Here is a 27,442-nt window from a genome sequence, read left to right on the forward strand (position 1 = left end):
TTGCATGTATTAGGCAGGGATCACATCTTTTTTTAATAATCTTTATTAGTGTCACAAGGAGGCTTACATTAACACTGCAGTGAAGTGACTGTGAAAATCCCCCAGTCGCCTCATTCCGGTGCCTGCTCGGATACACGGAGGGAGAATTCAGAGTGTCCAATTCACCTAACAGCACGTCTTTCGGGACTTGTGGGAGGAAACCGGAGCACCCGGAGGAAACCCACGCAGCCACGGGGAGAACATGCAGACTCCACACAGACAGTGACCCAGCGGGGAATCGAACCTGGGACCCTGGCGCAGTGAAGCAACAGTGCTAACCACCGTGCTAGTGTGCCGCCCACCTGATAGGGGCTTTGTACATGAATGGAGAATGCATGGTCTGTGTGAGCTCCTGCTCTTGGTTTGATTGCCTGGGGGAAGTTGGGGTTCAGAAATAAAATTGACCAAAATATTTTATTTCTGTTTTTTTGCCTTTCACCCAGCAGATTACACGGCTGGTCAGTCTGGACACTCTGACCATCTGTGACTGTGGAGCCGATTCGATGCGCCAAAAGTTTGATCTTTTCCTGCGAGTCATCACTGCTTGTGCACGTGCAGCACTGTGCTACACAGCTGTCTTCCCATAACAAGCAATCTTTCTTTCTGCTATGTGGAGTCTTGCTTGACTCTTGGGGCTCTTGCCTTGTTTGGGAACACCACCTCCCGCAGGTTCCCCTCCAAGTCACTCGCCAACCGAGCTTGGGAATGTATCGCTGTTTCTTCACTGTCGCTGGGTCAAAATGCTGGGACTCCCTCGCTGACAGCACGGTGGGTGTACCTACACCACGTGGCCTGCAGAGGCTCAAGAGGCAACTCACCACCACCTTCTCAAGGGCAACTAGGGATGGGCAATAAATTCTGGGCCTAACCAGCGACGTCAACATCCCGTAAATGAATTTTTATAAACTCAATTAGTGGCGAACGTGTCTCAGACTCAGCCAGTTGTGAGTTTGAGCTTTGCTCTGCCTCAACAGGTATTACGATCCCGGACCAGGCCATAACAGTGGCTAGGATACTAGACAGAAGCCCCAATATTTATATTTTAATTTTGTACAACTGTGAGGGAAGGTTACCTCGCTTCAGGAGTGACTTCACGGGATATGGTATATTAAAACAAATTTTATTACTAACACAGTATTAAAATATCTTTAATGTCGCGCAAGAAAATTACCCCTTAAACAATGCTAATCAATACAGGGACACAATAACCCTTAACTGCTATCTTTACTTCCACTCAAACAACAGAACCATCTCAGATCACAATCCACTTTTAAATACAGTTAGCACCAGGAATACTTGCCATCTAGAGATGTCTTGAAATTCCACTTTGAACAAGAGAGATCTTTTGACTGTTTTAAAGAAAGAGTCCTGACCCTTTGAGAACAATGTAGAATCTCCAGCTGGCATCTTCAGGAACTACCTTCATAGCTTGACTTCCAGCTCCGCACTTAAAACTCTGAGCTGCTTGGAAAGAAACTGCTAGTCTGTCTGCAGACATATCTTTAACTGAACTGCATCAAAATTGGATGCTTGCCTTCTGTTCACATCTCAATCTATACCCTAAACTGAACCCTCAACATCTGACTGCTTCAGCCCCTGGTTCCTCCCATTAACTGCATCATCTTACTAAGCTAAATGTCTTTAATTAACTACTCCACAGGGAACCCTCTTAATATAAACAACAATCCATTAGCCCAACCTTTTACGGTGCTTTAATTGCACCTCCGGCTCCCAAAACCCCTAGCTGTCTTGCATACCAAGATTTATAAAAACACCACTGCAGCAGTCATTAATCCAGGTTTACCGTTTCTCCGTTCAGATATCCTAGGCATGCCGTAAACACTTTCTTTCCTTCCCGCCATGGCGGGGGTGGGGCTGTCACAGAGACACAGAAGGAGGCCATTCGGCCCATCAGGATTGATGGAAGCCTCGTTTCGACGGTACATCCAGGACTTCCACTGATGTGCCAGCAAAGTAGTGGGGGGCTGATTGCGAGTGCTCCCTGCCCTACCCCACCCACCCCTGGGGAACTTTCTCACCTGACAAAAGTTTTACACTCACGTGCTTTGGGCGGCTGACAGATTTTGTGCAGCAGTCCATCGACCAAGAACTGGATGAAAACAAAGTTGGCTGGCTCGTGATGATGGATGTGGATCACCAGGCCTGCGAATCCCTGTGGCTGGCCCTCTTGATCCAGATAGCCCTAAAGTGATCAATCATTGCCGTCAAATATCCAGTTTCTTTCCCTTTTTACAAACCAACTTTGGCACAAATCAGAAAATTTGCTTGAGATGTATGTTTCGACAGGACATCCCAGAACATTTGTATTTTTAAAGTGTTGCCACTGTTGTAAGGCAGTAGCCAATTTGCGCACAGCGAGATCCCACAAACAAGATACAAACATACAAAGAAACGAATTGGGAATGGCAGCAGGCCACTTGGCCCGTCGAGCCTGCTCCGCCATTCAATGGGATCAAGACTGATCTGATTGTGGCCTCAACTCCACATTCCCGCTGATCCCCGATAACCGGGGGGGGGGGGGGCGAACCCCCACCCTGCACCACAGTCCGGCACCCATACCGGCCGACATGGCCGGGTGCCCTCCGGGTTGGGGGGAGGGGGTAAGGTTACGGGTGTGTGGGACGGGGCCTGGTGCCAGGGGCACAGTGCTGCCTACTCACCCTGGCCGCCCTGAGTCGGCTGTGCAGTTTCTTCCGGCAGTGCTGGCCGGTCAGGACGGTGTTACCCACGGCCTCTGCCACCTGCGCCCAGGCACGATTGATTGTGTTCGCAACGACCATCAAACACCTATTGAGTTTAATCCCATTTTCCAGCACTTGTCCCCTAGTCGTGTCAGCTATTTCAAGTGCCCATCTAAATACTTCTTAAATGTTGTGAGGGTCTCTGCCTCCACCTCCCATTCAGGCAGCGAGTTCCAGACTCCCACCACCCTCTGGGTGAACAGGTTTTTCCCTCACATCCCCTCTAAACCTCCTGCCCCTTACCTTAAATCTGTTCCCCTGGTCATTGACCCTTCCGCTAAAGGGAAACGTTTCTTCCTATCTACCCTGTCTAAGCTCCTGATAATTTTGTACACCTCAATCAGGTGCACAGTGGTTAGCACTGTTACTTCACTGTCTGTGCGGAGTCTGCACTTTCTCCCCGTGTCTGCGTGGGTTTCCTCCGGGTGCCCCGGTTTCCTCCCACAAGTCCAAAGATGTGCCGGTTAGCTAGATTGGCCATGCTAAATTGCCCTTAGTGTCCAAAAGGTTCGGTGGGGTTACTGGGTTGCGGAGATAGGGTGGAGGTGTGGGCTAGAGGAGGGTGCTCTTTCCAAGGGCCGATGCAGACTTGATGGGCTGAATGGCCTCCTTCTACACTGTCAATTCTATGATCTCTGACCACCCCCCCCCCCCCCCCCCCCCCACAGCCTTCTCTGCTCCAAGGAAAACAACCCCAGCCTAACCAGCCTCTCTTCATAGCTGAAACACTCCAGCCCAGGCAACATCCTGGTGAGTCTCCTCTTCCTTCCTATAGTGTGGCGACCAGCACTGCACACAGTGCTCTAGCTGTGACCTAACCAGTGTTTTATACAGCACCACCATAACCTCCCTGCTCTTACATTCTAGGCCTTGATTAATAAAGGCAAGTATCCCATATGCCTCCCATGTGGGAGAGCAGCCTGTAGACCCCTGGGACTGTGGTGACATTTCCTTCAATATGTCGATTTACAGCTGGGAATTCCTTGGAGCCGATCCCTCTCCCTGCACTGTAACCTCGCAGGAAACTAAGTAAATGGGGCTGGTTTAGCACACTGGGCTAAATTGCTGGCTTTTAAAGCAGACCAAGGCAGGCCAGCAGCACGGTTCAATTCTCGTATCAGCCTCCCCGAACAGGCGCCGGAATGTGGCGACTAGGGGCTTTTCACAGTAACTTCATTGAAGCCTACTTGTGACAATAAGCGATTTTCATTTCATTTTCAAATGAGATTTCCAATTTGCTTCCAACTCTGTAAACCCGGAGGAAATTCCTGACTAATTATTTCAAGCCGGAAGGTTCCGAAGCCCGGGGAATTTTGACGGCACAATTGATTTAATGAACGGTTCATCTGCTCACCTGGCGTAGCAGAAACTGCAGCGAGAACAGGAAGTAGAGTTTGACAATGTTCTGCTTTTTGGGTTGGTTGAAGGTCATTAAGGAGTGCTGTAGGACTGACAATGCCTGTTGTAAAGAGTATTAAACATTAATACGGTGAGGTAAACACAACATCCGTGAAGAAGCCTTCAGGTTACTGGTTCACCGCCCGAATGGACTTTTCCCATTCATCATCCCAGCTGCTTGGTTGCCCCCTCCTCTTGTTTTCCCTCTTTTCTCCCTTACCCTCTCCTCAGACCACCCGCCTCCCCGCTCTCTCCCCTCCCCTGTCCTCTGTCCACCCACCTCCTCCCTCTCTCCCCTACGCTCTCCTCAGTCTACCCAGCTCCCCCCTCTCTACCTGTGGTGAACGTATTATGGTAACCATTCACCACTGTATTGCATTGTACTATGTTGTGCCCTTGTGGGCTCCACCTATGGACCAGTGTACTGTATTACACCGCTTGTATCATGTTGGTGCCCCTGGCTCCGCCCCCTTGAGGGGAGGTATATAGAGCAGCTGCCCTGTAGGCAGAGCAGTCACAGGGAGGCACTGTTCTAGTTGATTAAAGCCACTGTTCACTTCAACTCTCTTGTCTCGCGTGAATTGATGGTCGCATCTCTACCCTCCCTGTCCTCTGTCCACCCACCTCCTCGTTCTCTCCCCTCCACTTTCCTCTGTCCACCCATCCTCTCCCCCTCTCCCCTCCCTCATCCTCCGTCCACCAGCTTCCTCCCTCTCTCCCCTCTTGCCTCACCCCCCTTCGTCACTCATTTGTTCTTGGAGCTCCGCTCACCTCCAGACAATAACTCCCAGCTAGCATTCCCTCCCTGGTCCTCACCAATATTAATTTTGGAAAATCATTTGTCCAAACGGAAGAATGATATGTATAAATATTGAGAGAGGGCAAAAGACAGACAGCGAGAGATAGAGAGAGAGAGAGACAGTGCGAGAGGGGTTAAAAGAGAGAGAAAGAAAAGGGAGAAAGTGAGAGGCAGAATGAGAGAGGGAATGAAAGACAGAGAGTGAAGGAGAGTGAGTGGTAAAGAGAGACAGAGAGAGAGAAAGAGAGGTGGAGAGAGAGAGACAGAATGAGTCAGAGAGAGAGCAGGGGACAGAAAGAGCGAGAAAGAGAAAAAAAACAATAAAACGGGCAAAATAAGAATAGTAGTCCGTTCATCTTCTGAGCCTGTTCCACCACTCAATTATTTCATGGTTGACCTATACCATCTCCATCTACCTGCCTTGGTCCTTTCCATCCGTGCCCAACAAAAATCATTCAATTTCACTGTTGTAATCACATAGAAATGGCCAAACAGCTTTTTCTTCCAACCAATCCCGTTTTAGTCTTTATCCTCCACCTGAGCTGTAATCCTAAAGCCATCCTGACCCCAGGCCACCTTCACACTCATTCTCTCATCAACAACAGAATTTGCACTTAGAGAGATCCTTAACATAGGGAATCAGAAAGTGCTTCACAGGGATGCAATGCAATCAAGTTTGGCACAGGGGCCACAATGAAGCATTAGGTTTGAAGGAATATCTCAGAGGAGGAGAGAAAGATGGAGAGGTTTAGGGAGGGGATTCCAGAGCTTAGGGCCAAGGCAACTAAATGCAGAGCTGCATGTGATGGAGCAGTTGAAACGGGGAGCACTGGAATTTGGAAGAAAGCAGAGATCACGGGTGTTGGGCTGGAGGAAGGGGGAGCCGGGGGTGGGGGTGGGGGTGGGGGGGTGGGGGGGGGGGGTGGGGGGGGGGGGATATGAGGCCAGGGAGGGATTCTAAAACAAGGGTGGGAAATATAAAATTGAGGTGTTGCTTAATGGGAGCCAGTGTCGCTGAGTGAGCGCTGGGGTGATAGAGGAATGCGATGTGGGGACAGCAACGCAGAAAAGGAACAAGGAGGAGAAATTGATAGAGTGACAAAAATGTCAAAGTACCTTGGCCTTGGCATCGGCCTTGTCGTCTGCTCTAGCTGCTAGCAGCATGAGGCGGAGAACCAAGGTTATACTCAAGGGGAACTGGCCCTTCAGTTGAGGGACGTTGGCTTTGATCAGTCTCTGTATCTTTGGCAAAGGCACGTTCAGGAAAATCACCTTGCCGATATTATCCATACCCCGACGGCCAGCTCTCCCAGACATCTGTAAAGTGAAGGGAGACAGTGACATGTGAATCTCCGGTCAGCAGTTCGATATAAAAGGGTTGCGACGTCTGGTTGCAATGTACATTTTTGCACGAGTAGAGGGACTGTTTCTCCTGACTGTGGGGAGCGGAGGGATCCAGACGAGGGGGTGACAGTCTCAGGGTCAGAGGTCACCCATTTAGGACGGGGATGAGGAGAAATCTCTTCACTCACTGGGTTGTGACTCTTTGGAATTCCCATCCCAGAAGCGTTGGGTGCTGAGTCGTTGACTGTATTTAAGACAGATGTTTGGACTCTGAGGGAATCAAGCGATATGGAGCTAGTGCAGGCAAGTGTAGGTGAGGCAGGAGATAAGTCACGATCGTATTGGACCGTTGAGGATGGTCATCTCCCGCTCCTATTTCTTATGTTTCTGTTTTCACAGGCCTGCAATTTCCTGCCCTGCCTAATATTGGCAGAAATGTCTTTCTTCTGAAGTTAACGACAGTGAAACAATGGAAGCTTGACCCTTTCTAATCACAAGGCCCAATTTTTAAAGGGAGGCGTGATTCTAGGGGGCTCAATGCATGGGAGCCCTGAAGTGGGTGGAGAAAATGAAAAATGAAATGAAAATTGCTTATTGTCACAAGTAGGCTTCAAATGAAGTTCCTGTGAAAAGCCCCTAGTCGCCACATTCCGGCACCTGTTTGGGGAGGCTGGTACAGGAATTGAACCGTGCTGCTGGCCTGCCTTGGTCTGCTTTCAAAGCCCAATTTAGCCCAGTGTGCTAAACCCTCTGAGCAGTCTGACGGGAATCGGACGTGGAACCACCCCCCCCCCCACCCCCCACCAACCCCACCCCCCCTGCCCAACCCCGCCGCCGACACCATCCCAATCTCAACAGCTGTGGATCATGGCCATGACATTCGTCAGAGTTTAGTCTGAACCTGAACAGATGCGCCTCCTACTGGCCTGCCAGGAGACTGCAGGATTGGGTCTCAGACATTCGGTTAAGGGGGCGTCAGGTTGGAGGCAGCGGTGTCAGGGCCGAAAAGTGATCAAGAGATTTGGGAGTTGGGGGCGCCGAGGGTACGGGAGGTCCAACATGATTTGTTAAAGCCAGAGAACTCCTGCCACATGCTTTTGCTACATGCCGAATTCATCCCAGAGGCTTCTTTCCGGTTGTATCACAGCTTGATATGGAGCCTGCTCTGCCCAAGACCGCAGGAAACTACAAAAAGGTCGTGAATGTAGCCCAGTCCATCACGCAAACCAGCCTCCCATCCTTTGACTCTGTCTACAATTCCCGCTGCCTCGGAAAGGCAGCCAGCATAATTAAGGACCCCCGCACACCCCGGACATACTCTCTTCCACCTTCTTCCGTCAGGAAAAAGATACAAAAGTTTGAGGTTACGTACCAACCAACTCAAGAACAGCTTCTTCCCTACTGCCATCAGGCTTTTGAATGGACCTACCTGGTATTAAGTTGATCTCTTCTCTACACCCTAGTTATGACGGTAACATTACTTTCTGCAGTCTCTCCTACCTTCCCCATGTACGGTATGCGTTGTCTGTATAGCGTGCAAGAAACAATACTTTTCACTGTCTACTAATACATGTGACAGTAATAAATCAAATCAAATCATATTTTCACCCCGGGCCTTGGTGAGGCCTCATATTGGGCTTGAGCCCCAGAGCACAGGGCCCCAGAGGCCTGTTTGCTAAACAGATTGTATGATCTTGCCATGAACTAACTATCATTACGTGATAACATTCTGCTCCTTCTACCTGTCTGTAACTGAGAGAATCCAAGTGCACTGAATCGTGAAGAAAGACAGCAGTCTTGCATGGCATGTTGATTCCCAAAGCAAGGGTAGATGTAGCACTAACAACCTGAATAGAAAAAGAGAGAGGCTTAGCGATTTACACTGAGAACTATCTCCGACTGTGTCCTTGTGCCTGGGTATTTCCACTTCTCGAGTGATATCATTTCACACGATAAAAGGGTTCAAAAGGCATTATTTGCTTTCGTAGGAAATAATTATACAAAGATCACCATCATTACTAATAATAATGCACAGACAATTATAGCCATTACTAAAATAACTACCCACATACTCAGGCCATTATGCACAATACAAGATACTAGTGAATCTACCACTAAACCACTTTCAATCTTAAAGAGCTGGGTGTAGGAGCTCTGTTGAGTTCTGAACAATCTATTCTAGCCATCACCATTTTATACCTTTGTGTATGCTGCCTTCATGAGTATTTGACCTGTTTCAAGGTATTACCTCATCCAATTAGCTCAACTTCGATTTTCACAATGTCTCCCCAAGCTGCTACTCTGACTGAATGGCCAATCACATTGTTCAACTGGAGACAGTTGCAAGAGCACAAGGCTAACATCAATTGCCTTTGACTCCCTTGTCAAGCAATAATCTATCTACCACGGCCTTAAAAATATTCAATGGCCTAACCTTCACATCTCTCTGGGAGCTTTCAGACAAAGCCAGCATGGATTTATGAAAGGAAAATCCTGCTTGACAAATCTACAAGAATTCTTTGAAGAAGTAACTAGTAGAGTTGACCAGGGAGAACCGGTGGATGTGGTTCATTTAGACTTTCAGAAGGCGTTCAACAAGGTCTCACATAGCAGATTAATATGTAAAGTTAAAGTGTATGGGATTGCGGGTAGTGTCTTGAGATTGATAGAAAGCTGGTTAGCAGACAGAAAGCAAAAAGTTGGAATAAAGATTGGCAGGCAGTGACTAGTGGGGTAACGCAAGGATCTGTGCTAGGACCCCAACTGCTCACATTATCTATTAATGATTTGGATGAGGGAACTAAATGTATTATCTCCAAATTTGCAGGTGATACAAAGTTGGGTGGGAGGGTGAGTTGCGAGGAGGATGCAGAGATGCTTCAGTGTGATTTGGACAGGCTGAGTGAGTGGGCACCTGCATGGCAGATGCAGTATAATGTGGATGAATGTGAGGTTATCCGCTTCGGTAGAAAAAATAGGAAGGCAGATTATTAATTGAATGGGTGTAAATTGAGAGAGATGGATACTCAGCGAGACCTTGGTGTCCTCGTGCGTCAGTCGCTGAAAGTAAGCACGCAGGTACAGCAGGCAGTAGAGGAGGCAAATGGTCTGTTGGCCTTCATAGTGAGAGGATTTGAGAATAGGGATAGGGATAGATTTACTGCAATTGGATAGGGCATTGGTTAGGCCACACCAGCGAAGGTTCACCAGGCTGATTCCTGGGATGGCAGGACTGTCATATGAGGAGAGACTAAGTGGTTAGGATTATATTCATTGGAGTTCAGAAGAGTGAGAGGGGATTTCATAGAAACTTATAACATTCTAACAGGATTAGACAGGGTAGATTCAGAAAGAATATTCCCGATAGTGGGGGGAGTCCAGAACTAGGGGTCATAGTTTGAGGATATGGGGTAAACCTTTTAGGACTGAGGTGAGGAGAAATCTCTTCACCCAGAGAGTGGTGAATCTGTGGAACTCACTACCACAAAAAGTAGTTGAGGTCAAAACGTTGTGTAATTTCAAGAAGGAGTCAGATATAGCTCTTGGGGCTAAAGGGATCAAGGGATATAGGGGCGGGGGATCAGGATCCACCCTGTCAAGCCTTCTCATGATCTTATGTTACAATCGAATCGTCCCTCAATCTTCTAAACTATCTATGCTAAATATACAAGATTGATAGGCATGGAAAAATGTCGTGGTGGTGGTACCATCAGTACTAAACTGTTCTTCCCTCCACTCCCCTCCATCTTCTCCAGCTCCCATCCCAATCTCCGCAACTGCCTCCCTTTCCCATCCCAAAAAGACACTGGCCAAAAACTCTCCTTCCACCCAGTCAAGTGATCAAAACCAATCCTGGAGATCACCTGGACAGAGACATTTATCCTTCTGCACCTCGGTTCTGGTAAGGGAGCAGTTCAGCTCCCTCTTGAAGGGAGACATACGTTCCCCTCCCACTCCGTACTCTGACACCATTTAAGCTCATATCCTCTGGCTTGTCACCAATCTGTCAATTTATTAATAGACAGGCCCTCAAAGCAACCTCAAACATTGCAACATAAAATGATTACTGACCTTGACAAACCCACGTCTGAATAGCATTTCCACAGCTTGTCTTATTCGGCTGTTCATGGACCCATGATGGCAGCCAATGCCCAGGCGTAGCATTGACCGAAAATGGTTAGAATGGTGTACTCTGTTCATGCGGAAGAAAATCTTGTCCATGAACTGCAGGAGCAAAAAGTGGAAACTGTTGAGCTGTCTAATTAAACCCTGTTCTTCAATTCATTATTTGTTCTCTCGTTGACCGTTTGCTCCGCTGTGTTCAGCTACCATTGGTAATTAGGCAGTGTGTACTTACGTGTCAGGTGTTGTAATATGCCTTTAAGGGATTGCAGCATGGCATCACCAGCAAGGAAATGTGTCATGTGATCCAGCTTTACCATAAGAAATAGGAACAGGAGAAGGCAGTTCGGTCCCTCGAGCCTGCTCCGCTATTCAATAAGATCATGGTGGCCCGACTTTCCTCACATCCACTTTCCTGCCCTTTCTCCGCAACCCTTGATTCCCTTACTGATCAAGGATCTATCTATCTCAGCCTTAAATATAACACAGTTTCACTTTTGCCTTCACACACGCATACCTCCAAAGGAAGACTTGTGGCTCAGTGGCTTGCATCCCTACCTGCCAGCCAGGAGCTGTGGGTTCAAGTCCTGCTTCAGGATTCGATGGCGAGGAAAGTTGTGTTCATAATGTGAACAAACAGGTTAGTAATCTTCCTGTAAACACTTCCAAAATAGCTGATGACAGGTGCTATGAGTGGGAGAGTTTCCTAGTCAGCCATATTGCAGAAAGCAACGACAAATCATTGCAGTACTTGGCTCATCCTAGATCAACCCAATGGGTGCACATGGTAATTAAAGCTCTCTTAGGTCCTGGTATGAGGAGGAGGGTGTTGGAAAGATAAGTACACAAGTAGCTTCTGCAGCTCTGGTGACTTGCAGATTTATATCCACTTTCATGTGTGCCGAGCCTAAATAAATGAATCCACAACGGGCTCGCCCAGTGCCTTGTGAGTGACTGGTGCCTTCATGCCATTATAAAAACATGACATGGTGCCCAGCATTGCTCCCCTTCTAAATGGCATAGCGCTCAGCCTGTCAGCAAGACACAGTATAGGTGGGACATGGGGAACAGTCTTAGATTGTATTACAGGGCGTGAGACAACCCTTAACATTCTGGTCAGTCATGATGTGCAGATGCTGGCGTTGGACTGGGGTGGGCACAGTAAGAAGTCTGGCAACACCAGGTTAAAGTCAAACAGGTTTGTTTCAAATCGCTAGCTTTCGGAGCGCAGCTCCTTCCTCAGGTGTTGAGTTGATGATTGCATTCACTCCCCTGGAAGTATTCTCGAAAGGTATGCTGGACAAGCCAACAACATATACACCATCGAAGAGCCACGTAAGGATGGATGTATGAAGTGATCCTCATAATTCGGCAAAGCTTGCAAGTCCTAAGTGCAACCCAATTGTTGACTAGAACACCCAAACCTAGCAAGAAATGTGGGAGGTGTGGCCTTCTACACACACCAAGGAGATGCCGTTCATCAATTCTGCAAAGCATGTGGTAAGAACGACCATCCAGGGAATACAGAGAAAATGACACTCTGAAGCTCTCCAAGGAGAGGGTGCCAGCATTGACATTGATGGCGAGGAGGATTCCGCTATCAATTGTTCAGAATGGCAACACCTTGTCTATCAAGCTGGATCACGCTTTATGCCACAAAGGCTTCATGTTGAGGCAGGGAAGAAAAGAAAAGGAAGCAAATCCGGTATTTCGCATCCCACTATCTTCTGGGATGTCCTGCTGCGTGTGCCCAAAGATCTCTGGGTCGAGAATCAGCCTGTTCAGTCACATGAAGACCCACAGCAAAAACCCATCATCCTAAATAGACATCATCCTCAAATTGAAGGTCAGACAATGACAATGAATTTGCTCTCTTTCTACATTCTTCCTCTTTTCTTCCTATGTTCTATGTTCTATATATGTTCTATGTAACACTCAATTGTTTAAGGAGATATGGCAAGTTAAGTGTCTAATAGGCACTTAATTCAGTGGGCCTTCCAAAGGTTATGTCAAGGGATGGGTCAACAGAGATGCAGTGGCAGGCATTTAAGGATAGAGAATTCCATTGGTTCACCACTCTCTGGGTGAAGACATTTCTCCTCAGTTCAATCCTAAATAGATAAACCCGGATCCTTGGACAGTTATCCCTGGTTCTGGACTCCCCCGCCATTAGGAATATCCTTCCTGCATCTAACCTGTCCAGTCCTGTTAGAATTTTAGAGGTTTCAGTGAGATGCCACCTACACCCGCCTCCTCCCATTCTTCGAAACTCCAGGCAGTATAATCTTAACCAATTCAATCTCAAATGAGACATGAATGGGTCATTTCTGGTTGGCAAGATGTAACAAGTTGTTTAAGGAACAAAGAACAATACAGCACAGGAACAGGCCTTTCGGCCCTCCAAGCCTGCACCGGCCACAATGTTTGGCACAGCGATCGGTGCTATGGCCACAGCTGTTTACAATTTATATTGATGACTTGGATCAAAGGGTTGAAGGGATGGTCGCTAAATTTTCAGATGGTACAGAGACAACAGGAAAGTAAGTTGTGGAGAAGACACAAGGAGGCTACTGAAAGATATAAGCAAAATACTGCGGATGCTGGATACTGGAACAGAACAGGGGATGCTGGGAAAACCCAGCAGGTCTGGCAACTTCTGTAGAAGAGAGAACCAGAGTTAACGTTTCGAATCCGTCCGACTCTTCATCAGAACTGAAGAGAGGGAGAATGTGTTGGATAATAAACTAATATAGGTAGATTGGGTGAGTGGGAATAGATCTGGAAAATGGAGTATAAATGTAAGGAAATGTGAAATTGTCCATTTTGGCAGGAAGAATAAAACAGGCGAGGTGCATATCCACTGGAGTACAGAGGAGTAAGAGGCAAGGTGGTTGAAATGTGTAAGATCCTGAGGGGTCTCGACAGGATCAATGCGAAGAGGATGTTTCCTTGTGTGGGAGAAGCTAGGATTAGGAGTTGCTATTTAAAAATAAGGGGTTACTCATTCAAAATGGAGATGACGGCAAATTCTTTCCCTCAGAGGGTCTTGAGTCTCTGGAACTCGCTTCCTGAAAAGGCAGGATTTTTGAATATTTTTAAACCAGAGCGCGATAGATTCTGGATTAATAGGGAGGTGGGGTGAAAGGTTATCGGGGCTACGGAGCATACCAGGTGACAATCAGATCAGCGACAATCTTATCCAATGGCGGAGGCAGGCTCGAGGAGCAGAGTGGCCTGCTCCTCATTCATATGCAAGAAGAGATGAGCACTATTGCCAGCCCTGTAGCCAGCGCGGGGGGTGGGGGGGGGCTTGTCACCTGGGACTCAAGTGAGTGGCTTATTGTTCACTAATATCTTTTTGGGAAGGAAACTTGGTGAATGATGACACAGTGGCAATGACATTCAACTGACATCATTGGCAGTTGGTGCAATTTCGTGTGGGCAGCACGGTAGCATTGGGGATAGCACAATTGCTTCACAGCTCCAGGGTCCCAGGTTCGATTCCAGCTTGGGCCACTGTCTGTGCGGAGTCTGCACATCCTCCCCGTGTGTGCGTGGGTTTCCTCCGGGTGCTCCGGTTTCCTCCCACAGTCCAAAGATATGCAGGTTAGGTGGGTTGGCCATGATAAATTGCCCTTAGTGTCCAAAATTGCCCTTAGTGTTGGGTGGGGTTACTGGGTTATGGGGATAGGGTAGAGGTGTTGACCTTGGGTAGGGTGCTCTTTCCAAGAGCCGGTGCAGACTCGATGGGCCGAATGGCCTCCTTCTGCACTGTAAATTCTATGATAATCTATGACAATAAATATGGAATATAAAGCTAGTCTCAGGAATGGTGGCAATGAAAACTATCGTCAGTTGCTGTAAAAACCTAGTAATATCCTTTCGAGAAGGAAATCTGCCATCCTTATCTGGTCTGGCCTGCATGCGACTCCAGACTCACAGCAATGATGTTGACTCTTCACTGGCCTCTAAAAAGTTATAGCAAGCCACTCAGTTTAAGGGCAATTAGGGATGGATCACAAATCCTGGCCTTGCCAGCAAAACCCACATCCCAATGGAAGAAGGGAAACCCCAGCGCAGCAAAAGGTAGTTGGTTCATTACTGCGCTCTGAAATCGCTCAGAAAGTTATGCTAAGGCCACCACCTTTCTTTACAGACGCACCATAGAAGGCATCCTATCGGGCTGCATCACAGCCTGGTTTGGCAACTGCTCGGCCCAGGACCGCAAGAAACTTCAGAGAGTCGTGAACACGGCCCAGTCCATCCCGCGAACCTGCCTCCCGTCCATTGACTCGGTCCAAACCTCCCGCTGCCTTGGGAAAGCGGGCAGCATAATCTAAGACCCCTCTCACCCGGCTTAATCACTCTTCCAACTTCTTCCATTGGGCAGGAGATACAAAAGTCTGAGAACACGGACGGCCAGACTCAAAAACAGCTTCTTCCCCGCTGTTACCAGACTCCTGAATGACCCTCTTATGGACTGAACTGATCTCCCCACACATCTTCTCTACTGAGCAGTACAACACTCTGTATGCTTCCCCCGATGTCTCTGTCTGTGTATTTACGCTGTGTATTTATCATATGGCCTATGTTATTTCATGTATGGGTGGCACGGTAGCACAGTGGTAGCGCCAGGGACCCGGGTTTGATTCCCGGCTTGGGTCACTGTGCGGAGTCTGCACGTTCTCCCCGTGTCTGCGTGGGTTTCCTCCGGGTGCTCCGTTTGCTCCCACAAGCCCCGAAAGACGTGCTGTTAGGTGAATCGGACATTCTGAATTCTCCCTCTGTGTACCCGAACAGACACCGGAGTGTGGCGACTAGGGGCTTTTCACAGTAACTTCATCGCAGTGTTAATGTAAGCCTACCGGTGACAGAAATAAAGATTATAATAAAGATTATTGATGTTTTTTCATGCCTGGACTGTACGCAGAACAATACTTTGCACTGTACCTCGGTACACGTGACAATAAATCTGAATCCAAAATTCAAATCTTTCGCGAGGCGGATTGCAGGCCTTTCCAACGATAATGACAACCAACGGATGAATAACAAAAAGGATGCAATGCCTGACTTTCCATTCAGATGCCTTGTTGCTTTCTCTACTATCAGCTTGCTCTTCCAGCGAGTTATGGAAGGCTGGCGGAAGGGGTATAATGCCGTACATTGTGAGATAACCCGATCGTGCAAGAACCGCCCTTTACCTCTTTATCTGCTGCTGAAATCGATGCAAAAGTGCAGTCTGACGGGGTCTCATGAAATCTTTGGTATTCCTGGTAAAACGTGTCATATCGGGCCTGGAATTGCATTAGTTTTTCTTCTTGCTTTTTGGTTGGGTTCGTCCTTTCAAAATTGAAATTAACAAAGAACGCAATGAGCAAATATCAATGATATTGACGGTGAGATATCTGCATACCACTGCCACACAGAGATGCCCACGCTTCAATGTGACATTAAACTAGGGCCCATCGACCCACTTTAGTGTCCATTAAAATGATCCTGTGACACTATTTTGAAGACCAATAGAGCAATTCCCCCCAATATCAGGAGCTGGTACAGCACAGGGCTAAACAGCTGGCTTTGAAAGCAGACCACGGCAGGCCAGCAGCACGGTTCGATTCCCGTACCAGCCTCCCCGAACAGGCGCCGGAATGTGGCGACTAGGGGCTTTTCACAGAAACTTCATTTGAAGCCTACTTGTGACAATAAGCGATTTTCATTTCATTTCAATATCTTGTCCACTGTTTGAACTTGTGCATGGTGAGATTAGAAAATTCAAGTTCATTTAACATTTCATCCAAAAGACAGCACATCTGAGAGTGTGGCACTCCCTCAGTACTGAACACCCTCAGTACCGCACACCCTCAGTACCGCACTCCCTCAGTACCACACTCCCTCAGTACTGCACACCCTCAGTACCGCACACCTTCAGTACCATACTCCCTCAGTACCGCACTCATTCAGTGCCGCACACCCTCAGTGCCGCACTCCCTCAGTACCGCACTCACTCAGTGCCGCACACCCTCAGTACCACACTCCCTCAGTGCCGCACTCCCTCAGTACCGCACTGCCTCAGTACCGCACTCCCTCAGTACCGCACTACCTCAGTGCCGCACTCCCTCAGTACCGCACACCCTCAGTACCGCACTCCCTCAGTGCCGCACTCCCTCAATACCGCACTCACTCAGTGCCGCACACCCTCAGTGCCGCACTCCCTCAGTACCGCACTCCATAAGTACCGCACTCCCTCAGTACCGCAGTCCCTCAGTGCCGCACTCCCTCAGTGCCACACTCCCTCAGTACCGCACTCCCTCAGTACCGCACACCCTCAGTACCGCAGGCCCTCAGTACCGCACTCCCTCAGTACCGGACTCCCTCAGTACCGCACACCCTCAGTACCACACTCCCTCAGTACGCAGTCCCTCAGTGCCGCACTCCCTCAGTACCACACTCCCTCAGTACCGCACACCCTCAGTACTGCACTCCCTCAGTGCCGCACTCCCTCAGTACCGCACTCCCTCAGTACCGCACTCCCTCAGTACCGCACACCTCAGTACCGCACTCCCTCAGTACCGCACACCCTCAGGACTGCACTCCCTCAGTGCCGCACTCCCTCAGTACCGCACTCCCTCAGTACCGCACACCCTCAGTACCATACACCCTCAGTACCGAAGTCCCTCACTGCTGCACTCACTCAGTACCACACTCCCTCAGTACCGCACTCCCTCAGAACCACACTCCCTCAGTACCACACTCCCTCAGTACCGAAGTCCCTCACTGCTGCACTCCCTCAGTCCCACACTCCCTCAGTACCACACTCCCTCAGTACCACACTCCCTCAGTACCACACTCCCTCAGTACCGAAGTCCCTCACTGCTGCACTCCTTCAGTACCGCACTCCCTCAGTACCGCACACCCTCAGTAACGCACTCCCTCAGTACCGCACACCCTCAGTGCCGCACTCCCTCAGTACCACACTCCCTCAGTACCGCACTCCCTCAGTACCGCACACCCCCAGTACCACACTCCCTCAGTACCGCACACCCTCAGTGCCGCACTCCCTCAGTTTAACACTCCCTCAGTACCGCACACCCCCAGTACCACACTCCCTCAGTACCGCACACCCCCAGTACCACACTCCCTCAGTACCGCACACCCTCAGTACCGCACTCCCTCAGTACCACACTCCCTCAGTACCACACTCCCTCAGTACCGAAGTCCCACACTGCTGCACTCCCTCAGTACCACACTCCCTCAGTACCGCACTCCCTCAGTACCGCACTCCCTCAGTACCGCACACCCTCAGTGCCACACTCCCTCAGTGCCGGACTCCCTCAGTACCGCACACCCTCAGTACCATACTCCCTCAGTTCCGAAGTACCTAACTCCTGCACTCCCTCAGTGCCGGACTCCCTCAGTGCCGCACACCCTCAGTACCGCACACCCTCAGTACCGCAGTCTCTCAGTACCACACTCCCTCAGTACCGCACACCCTCAGTGCCACACTCCCTCAGTGCCGGACTCCCTCAGTGCCGGACTCCCTCAGTACCACACTCTCTCAGTGCCACACTCCGTCAGTGCCGCACACCCTCAGTACTGCACTCCCTCAGTACCACACTCCCTGAGTGCCACACAACCTCAGTACCGCACACCCTCAGTGCCGCACTCCCTCAGTACCGCACTCCCTCAGTACCGCACTCCCTCAGTATCACATTCCCTCAGTACCGCACACCCTCAGGACCACACTCCCTCAGTACAGCACTTCCTCAGTGCCGCACTCCCTCAGTACCGCACACCCTCAGTACCGCACACCCTCAGTACCGCACTCCCTCAGTACCACACTCCCTCAGTAGCACAATCCCTCAGTGCCGCACTCCCTCGGTACCGCACTCCTTCAGTACCACACTCCCTCAGTACCACACTCCCTCAGTGCCGCACTCCCTCAGTACCACACTCCCTCAGTACCATACTCCCTCAGTACCGCACACCCTCAGTACCGCACACCCTCAGTACCGCAGTCGCTCAGTGCCGCACTCCCTCAGTACCGCACTCCCTCAGGACCGCACTCCCTCAGTACCGCACTCCCTCAGTACCGCACACCCTCAGTACCATACTCCCTCAGTACCGAAGTCCCTCACTGCTGCACTCCCTCAGTACCGCACACCCTCAGTACCACACTCCCTCAGTACCGCACACCCTCAGTAAAGCGCACCCTCAGTACTGCACACCCTCAGTACCGCACACCCTCAGTACCGCACTCCCTCAGTACCGCACTCCCTCAGTGCCGCACTCCCTCAGTACCGCACTCCCTCAGTACCGCACACCCTCAGTACCGCACTCACTCAGTACTGCACACCCTCAGTACCACACTCCCTCAGTGCCTTACTCCCACAGTGCCGCACTCCCACAGTGCCGCACTCCCTCAGTACCGCAATCCCACAGTGCCGCACTCCCACAGTGCCGCACTCCCACAGTACCGCACTCCCACAGTACCGCACTCACACAGTGCCGCACTCACACAGTGCCGCACTCCCTCAGTACCGCACTCCCACAGGGCCGCACTCACACAGTGCCGCACTCCCTCAGTCCCACACTCCCTCAGTGCCGCACACCCTCAGTACCGCACTCCCTCAGTACCGCAGACCCTCAGTGCCGCACTCCCTCAGTACCGCACACCCTCAGTACCGCACACCCTCAGTACCGTACTCACTCAGTACCGCACACCCTCAGTGCCGCACTCCCTCAGTACCGCAGTCCCTCAGTACCGCACTCCCTCAGTACCGCACACCCTCAGTACCGCACTCCCTCAGTACCGCACTCCCTCAGTACCGCACACCCTCAGTACCATACTCCCTCAGTACCGAAGTCCCTCACTGCTGCACTCCCTCAGTACCGCACACACTCAGTACCACACTCCCTCAGTACCGCACACCCTCAGTAAAGCGCACCCTCAGTACTGCACACCCTCAGTACCGCACACCCTCAGTACCGCACTCCCTCAGTACCGCACACCCTCAGTACCGCACTCCCTCAGTGCCGCACTACCTCAGTGCCGCACTCCCTCAGTACCGCACTCACTCAGTACTGCACACCCTCAGTTCCGCACTCCCTCAGTACCGCACACCCTCAGTACCGCACACCCTCAGTACCGCACTCCCTCAGTTCCGCACTCCCACATGCCGTACTCCCACAGTGCCGCACTCCCACAGTGCCGCACTCCCACAGTGCTGCACTCCCACAGTGCCGTACTCCCACAGTGCCGCACTCCCACAGTACCGCACTCCCTCATTACCACACTCCCACAGTGCCGCACTCCCACAGTGTCGCAGTCCCACAGTGCCGCACTCCCTCAGTACTGCACTCCCACAGTGCCGCACACCCTCAGTACCGCACACCCTCAGTACCGCACTCCCTCAGTTCCGCACTCCCACAGTGCCGTACTCCCACAGTGCCGCACTCCCACAGTGCCGCACTCCCTCAGTACTGCACTCCCACAGTGCCGCACTCCCACAGTGCCGCACTCCCACAGTGCTGCACTCCCACAGTACCGCACTCCCTCAGTACCGGACTCCCTCAGTACCACACTCCCTCAGTTCCGCACTACTTCAGTGCCGCACTCCCTCAGTACCACACTCCCTGAGTACGCAGTCCCTCAGTGCCGCACTCCCTCAGTACCGCACACCCTCAGTACCACACTCCCTCAGTACCGCACACCCTCAGTACCACACTCCCTCAGTTCCGCACTACTTCAGTGCCGCACTCCCTCAGTACCGCACTCCCTCAGTATCACATTCCCTCAGTACCGCACACCCTCAGGACCACACTCCCTCAGTACAGCACTTCCTCAGTGCCGCACTCCCTCAGTACCGCACACCCTCAGTACCGCACACCCTCAGTACCGCACTCCCTCAGTACCACACTCCCTCAGTAGCACAATCCCTCAGTGCCGCACTCCCTCGGTACCGCACTCCTTCAGTACCACACTCCCTCAGTACCACACTCCCTCAGTGCCGCACTCCCTCAGTACCACACTCCCTCAGTACCATACTCCCTCAGTACCGCACACCCTCAGTACCGCACACCCTCAGTACCGCAGTCGCTCAGTGCCGCACTCCCTCAGTACCGCACACCCTCAGGACCGCACTCCCTCAGTACCGCACTCCCTCAGTACCGCACACCCTCAGTACCATACTCCCTCAGTACCGAAGTCCCTCACTGCTGCACTCCCTCAGTACCGCACACCCTCAGTACCACACTCCCTCAGTACCGCACACCCTCAGTAAAGCGCACCCTCAGTACTGCACACCCTCAGTACCGCACACCCTCAGTACCGCACTCCCTCAGTACCGCACTCCCTCAGTGCCGCACTCCCTCAGTACCGCACTCCCTCAGTACCGCACACCCTCAGTACCGCACTCACTCAGTACTGCACACCCTCAGTACCACACTCCCTCAGTGCCTTACTCCCACAGTGCCGCACTCCCACAGTGCCGCACTCCCTCAGTACCGCAATCCCACAGTGCCGCACTCCCACAGTACCGCACTCCCACAGTACCGCAATCACACAGTGCCGCACTCACACAGTGCCGCACTCCCTCAGTACCGCACTCCCACAGGGCCGCACTCACACAGTGCCGCACTCCCTCAGTCCCACACTCCCTCAGTGCCGCACACCCTCAGTACCGCACTCCCTCAGTACCGCAGACCCTCAGTGCCGCACTCCCTCAGTACCGCACACCCTCAGTACCGCACACCCTCAGTACCGTACTCACTCAGTACCGCACACCCTCAGTGCCGCACTCCCTCAGTACCGCAGTCCCTCAGTACCGCACTCCCTCAGTACCGCACACCCTCAGTACCGCACTCCCTCAGTACCGCACTCCCTCAGTACCGCACACCCTCAGTACCATACTCCCTCAGTACCGAAGTCCCTCACTGCTGCACTCCCTCAGTACCGCACACACTCAGTACCACACTCCCTCAGTACCGCACACCCTCAGTAAAGCGCACCCTCAGTACTGCACACCCTCAGTACCGCACACCCTCAGTACCGCACTCCCTCAGTACCGCACACCCTCAGTACCGCACTCCCTCAGTGCCGCACTACCTCAGTGCCGCACTCCCTCAGTACCGCACTCACTCAGTACTGCACACCCTCAGTTCCGCACTCCCTCAGTACCGCACACCCTCAGTACCGCACACCCTCAGTACCGCACTCCCTCAGTTCCGCACTCCCACATGCCGTACTCCCACAGTGCCGCACTCCCACAGTGCCGCACTCCCACAGTGCTGCACTCCCACAGTGCCGTACTCCCACAGTGCCGCACTCCCACAGTACCGCACTCCCTCATTACCACACTCCCACAGTGCCGCACTCCCACGGTGTCGCAGTCCCACAGTGCCGCACTCCCTCAGTACTGCACTCCCACAGTGCCGCACACCCTCAGTACCGCACACCCTCAGTACCGCACTCCCTCAGTTCCGCACTCCCACAGTGCCGCACTCCCACAGTGCCGCACTCCCACAGTGCCGCACTCCCTCAGTACTGCACTCCCACAGTGCCGCACTCCCACAGTGCCGCACTCCCACAGTGCTGCACTCCCACAGTACCGCACTCCCTCAGTACCGGACTCCCTCAGTACCACACTCCCTCAGTTCCGCACTACTTCAGTGCCGCACTCCCTCAGTACCACACTCCCTGAGTACGCAGTCCCTCAGTGCCGCACTCCCTCAGTACCGCACACCCTCAGTACCACACTCCCTCAGTACCGCACACCCTCAGTACCACACTCCCTCAGTTCCGCACTACTTCAGTGCCGCACTCCCTCAGTACCGCACTCCCTCACTACCGCACACCCTCAGTACCGCACTCCCTCAGTGCCGCACACCCTCAGTACCGCACTCACTCAGTACTGCACACCCCCAGTACCACACTCCCTCAGTGCCGAACTCCCTCAGTACTGCACTCCCTCAGTACCGCACACCCTCAGTACCATACTCCCTCAGTACCGAAGTCCCTCACTGCTGCACTCCCTCAGTACCACAGTCCCTCAGTACCACACTCCCTCAGTACCGAAGTCCCTCACTGCTGCACTCCCTCAGTACCGCACTCCCTCAGTACCGAACACCCCCAGTTCCGCACTCCCTCAGTACCGCACACCCTCAGTGCCACACTCCCTCAGTGCCGGACTCCCTCAGTACCGTACACCCTCAGTGCCACACTCCCTCAGTGCCGGACTCCCTCATTAGCGCACACCCTCAGTACCATACTCCCTCAGTACCGAAGTCCCTCACTGCTGCACTCCCTCAGTACCACACTCCCTCAGTACCGCACTCCCTCAGTGCCGTACACCCTTAGTACCGTACTCCCTCAGTACAACACTCCCTCAGTACCGCACTCCCTCAGTACCACACTCCCTCAGTACCGCACTCCCTCAGTACCGCACTCCCTCAGTACCACACTCCCTCAGTGCCGGACTCCCTCAGTGCCGCACACCCTCAGTGCCGCACACCCTCAGTGCCGCACTCTCTCAGTACCACACTCCCTCAGTGCCGCACACCCTCAGTACTGCACTCCCTCAGTACCACACTCCCTGAGTGCCACACACCCTCAGTACCGCACACCCTTAGTGCCGCACTCCCTCAGTACCGCACTCACTCAGTGCCGCACACCCTCAGTGCCGCACTCCCTCAGTACCGCACTCCCTCAGTATCACACTCCCTCAGTACCGCACACCCTCAGTACCGCACACCCTCAGTACCGCACTCCCTCAGTACCGCACACCCTCATTACCGCACTCCCTCAGTGCCGCACTCCCTCAGTACCGCACTCCCTCAGTGCCGCACTCCCTCAGTACCGCACACCCTCAGTACCGCACTCCCCCAGTACCGCACTCACTCAGTGCCGCACTCCCTCAGTACCGCACTCACTCAGTGCCGCACACCCTCAGTGCCGCACTCCCTCAGTACCGCACTCCCTCAGTACCGCAGTCCCTCAGTACCGCACACCCTCAGTGCCACACTCCCTCAGTGCCGGACTCCCTCAGTACCGCACACCCTCAGTACCATACTCCCTCAGTACCGAAGTACCTAACTGCTGCACTCCCTCAGTGCCGGACTCCCTCCGTGCCGCACACCCTCAGTACCGCACACCCACAGTACCGCAGTCTCTCAGTACCACACTCCCTCAGTACCGCACACCCTCAGTACCGCACTCCCTCAGTACCGCACTCCCTCAGTACCGCACTCCCTCAGTGCCACACTCCCTCAGTGCCGGACTCCCTCAGTGCCGGACTCCTTCAGTACCACACTCTCTCAGTGCCACACTCCCTCAGTGCCGCACACCCTCAGTACTGCACTCCCTCAGTACCACACTCCCTGAGTGCCACACAACCTCAGTACCGCACACCCTCAGTGCCGCACTCCCTCAGTACCGCACTGACTCAGTGCCGCACACCCTCAGTGCCGCACTCCCTCACTACCGCACTCCCTCAGTACCGCACTCCCTCAGTATCACACTCCTTCAGTACCGCACACCCTCAGGACCACACTCCCTCAGTACCGCACTTCCTCAGTGCCGCACTCCCTCAGTACCGCACACCCTCAGTACCGCACACCCTCAGTACCGCACTCCCTCAGTACCACTCTCCCTCAGTACCACACTCCCTCAGTGCCGCAATCCCTCAGTACCGCACACCCTCAGTACCACACTCCCTCAGTGCCGCACTCCCTCAGTACCACACTCCCTCAGTACCACACTCCCTCAGTACCGCACACCCTCAGTACCGCACACCCTCAGTACCGCAGTCCCTCAGTGCCGCACTCCCTCAGTACCGCACACCCTCAGGACCGCACTCCCTCAGTACCGCACTCCCTCAGTACCGCACTCCCTCAGTACCGCACACCCTCAGTACCATACTCCCTCAGTACCGAAGTCCCTCACTGCTGCACTCCCTCAGTACCGCACACCCTCAGAACCACACTCCCTCAGTACCGCACACCCTCAGTAAAGTGCACCCTCAGTACTGCACACCCTCAGTACCGCACACCCTCAGTACCGCACTCCCTCAGTGCCGCACTCCCTCAGTACCGCACTCCCTCAGTACCGCACACCCTCAGTACCGCACTCACTCAGTACTGCACACCCTCAGTACCACATTCCCTCAGTACCGCACACCCTCAGTACCGCACTCCCTCAGTACTGCACTCCCTCAGTACCGCGCTCCCACAGTGCCTTACTCCCACAGTGCCGCACTCCCACAGTGCCGCACTCCCTCAGTACCGCACTCCCACAGTGCCGCACTCCCACAGTGCCGCACTCCCACAGTGCCGCACTCCCACAGTACCGCACTCCCACAGTACCGCACTCACACAGTGCCGCACTCCCTCAGTACCACACTCCCTCAGTACCGCACTCCCACAGGGCCGCACTCCCACAGTGCCGCACTCCATCAGTACCACACTCCCTCAGTGCCGCACACCCTCAGTACCGCACTCCCTCAGTACCGCAGTCCCTCAGTGCCGCACTCCCTCAGTACCGCACACCCTCAGTACCGCACGCCCTCAGTACCGCACTCCCTCAATACCGGACTTCCACTGTACCGCACACCCTCAGTACCGTACTCACTCAGTACTGCACACCCTCAGTGCCGCACTCCCTCAGTACCGCACACCCTCAGTACCGCACTCCCTCAGTACCGCACACCCTCAGTGCCGCACTCCCTCAGTACCGCAGTCCCTCAGTACCGCACTCCCTCAGTACCGCACACCCTCAGTACCGCACTCCCTCAGTACCGCACTCCCTCAGTACCGCACACCCTCAGTAACATACTCCCTCAGTACCGAAGTCCCTCACTGCTGCACTCCCTCAGTACCGCACACACTCAGTACCACACACCCTCAGTACCGCACACCCTCAGTAAAGCACACCCTCAGTACTGCACACCCTCAGTACCGCACACCCTCAGTACCGCACTCCCTCAGTACCGCCCTCCCTCAGTACCGCACTCCAACAGTGCCGCACTCCCACAGTGCCTCACTCCCACAGTGCCGCACTCCCTCAGTACCGCACTCCCACAGTGCCGCACTCCCACAGTGCCTCACTCCCACAGTGCCGCACTCCCACAGTACCGCACTCCCTCAATACCGGACTCCCACTGTACCGCACACCCTCAGTACCGTACTCACTCAGTACCGCACACCCTCAGTGCCACACTCCCTCAGTACCGCATACCCTCAGTACCGCACTCCCTCAGTACAGCACACCCTCAGTGCCGCACTCCCTCAGTACCGCAGTCCCTCAGTACCGCACTCCCCCAGTACCGCACACCCTCAGTACCGCACTCACTCAGTACCGCACTCCCTCAGTACCGCACGCCGTCAGTACCGCACTCCCTCAATACCGGACTCCCACTGTACCGCACACCCTCAGTACCGTACTCACTCAGTACCGCACACCCTCAGTGCCACACTCCCTCAGTACCGCATACCCTCAGTACCGCACTCCCTCAGTACCGCACACCCTCAGTGCCGCACTCCCTCAGTACCGCAGTCCTTCAGTACCGCACTCCCTCAGTACCGCACACCCTCAGTACCGCACTCCCTCAGTACGGCACTCCCTCAGTACCGCACTCCCTCAGTACCGCACTCCCTCAGTACCGAAGTCCCTCACTGCTGCACTCCCTCAGTACCGCACACGCTCAGTACCACACTCCCTCAGTACCGCACACCCTCAGTAAAGCACACCCTCAGTACTGCACACCCTCAGTACCGCACACCCTCAGTTCCGCACTCCCTCAGTACCGCACTCCCTCAGTTCCGCACTCCCACAGTGCCGTACTCCCACAGTGCCGCACTCCCACAGTGCCGCACTCCCTCAGTACTGCACTCCCACAGTGCCGCACACCCACAGTGCCGCACTGCCACAGTGCCGCAATCCAACAGTGCCGCACTCCCACAGTGCCGCACTCCCACAGTGCCGCACTCACACAGTGCCGCACTCCCTCAGTACCGCACTCCCACAGTGCCGCACTCCCACAGTGCCGCACTCACACAGTGCCGCACTCCCTCAGTACCACACTCCCTCTGTACCGCACTCCCTCAGTACTGCACTCCCTCAGTACCACACTCCCACAGTGCCGCACACCCTCAGTACCACACTCCCTCAGTGCCGCACACCCTCAGTGCCGCACTCCCTCAGTGCCACACTCCTTCAGTGCCGGACTCCCTCAGTACCGTACACCCTCAGTGCCACACTCCCTCAGTGCCGGACTCCCTCATTACCGCATACCCTCAGTACCATACTCCCTCAGTACCGAAGTCCCTCACTGCTGCACGCCCTCAGTACCACACTCCCTCAGTACCGCACTCCCTCAGTGCCGTACACCCTGAGTACCGCACTCCCTCAGTACCACACTCCCTCAGTACCGCACTCCCTCAGTACCACACTCCCTCAGTACCGCACTCCCTCAGTACCGCACTCCCTCAGTACCACACTCCCTCAGTGCCGGACTCCCTCAGTGCCGCACACCCTCAGTACCGCACACCCTCAGTGCCGCACTCTCTCAGTACCACACTCCCTCAGTGCCGCACACCCTCAGTACTGCACTCCCTCAGTACCACATTCCCTGTGTGCCACACACCCTCAGTACCGCACACCCTTAGTGCCGCACCCCCTCAGTACCGCACTCACTCAGTGCCGCACACCCTCAGTGCCGCACTCCCTCAGTACCGCACTCCCTCAGTATCACACTCCCTCAGTACCGCACACCCTCAGTACCGCACACCCTCAGTACCGCACTCCCTCAGTACCGCACACCCTCATTACCGCACTCCCTCAGTGTCGCACTCCCTCAGTACCGCACTCCCTCAGTGCCGCACTCCCTCAGTACCGCACACCCTCAGTACCGCACTCCCTCAGTACCGCACTCACTCAGTGCCGCACTCCCTCAGTACCGCACATACTCAGTGCCGCACACCCTCA

The 27,442-nt window shown here is 53.3% G+C and overlaps 1 protein-coding gene across 1 annotated transcript in view; it reads right to left on the bottom strand.

Annotated features, from left to right (window-relative positions):
- Window positions 1-27,442, bottom strand: part of LOC140429126 (probable ATP-dependent RNA helicase DDX60) — a 205,073-nt gene that overhangs the window by 17,942 nt on the left and 159,689 nt on the right. Inside the window, exons 26-31 of the mRNA XM_072515726.1 lie at window positions 15,666-15,804; window positions 10,414-10,566; window positions 8,085-8,189; window positions 6,115-6,315; window positions 4,156-4,260; window positions 2,101-2,242 (exon numbers count right to left, since the gene is read on the bottom strand). Of these exons, the coding sequence (XP_072371827.1) occupies window positions 2,101-2,242; window positions 4,156-4,260; window positions 6,115-6,315; window positions 8,085-8,189; window positions 10,414-10,566; window positions 15,666-15,804 (845 nt within the window). The remainder of the gene's footprint in view (window positions 1-2,100; window positions 2,243-4,155; window positions 4,261-6,114; window positions 6,316-8,084; window positions 8,190-10,413; window positions 10,567-15,665; window positions 15,805-27,442) is intronic.

The sequence above is a fragment of the Scyliorhinus torazame genome, chromosome 9 (assembly GCF_047496885.1).
Source record: "Scyliorhinus torazame isolate Kashiwa2021f chromosome 9, sScyTor2.1, whole genome shotgun sequence".
In the NCBI taxonomy this organism is placed as follows: Eukaryota; Metazoa; Chordata; class Chondrichthyes; order Carcharhiniformes; family Scyliorhinidae; genus Scyliorhinus; species Scyliorhinus torazame.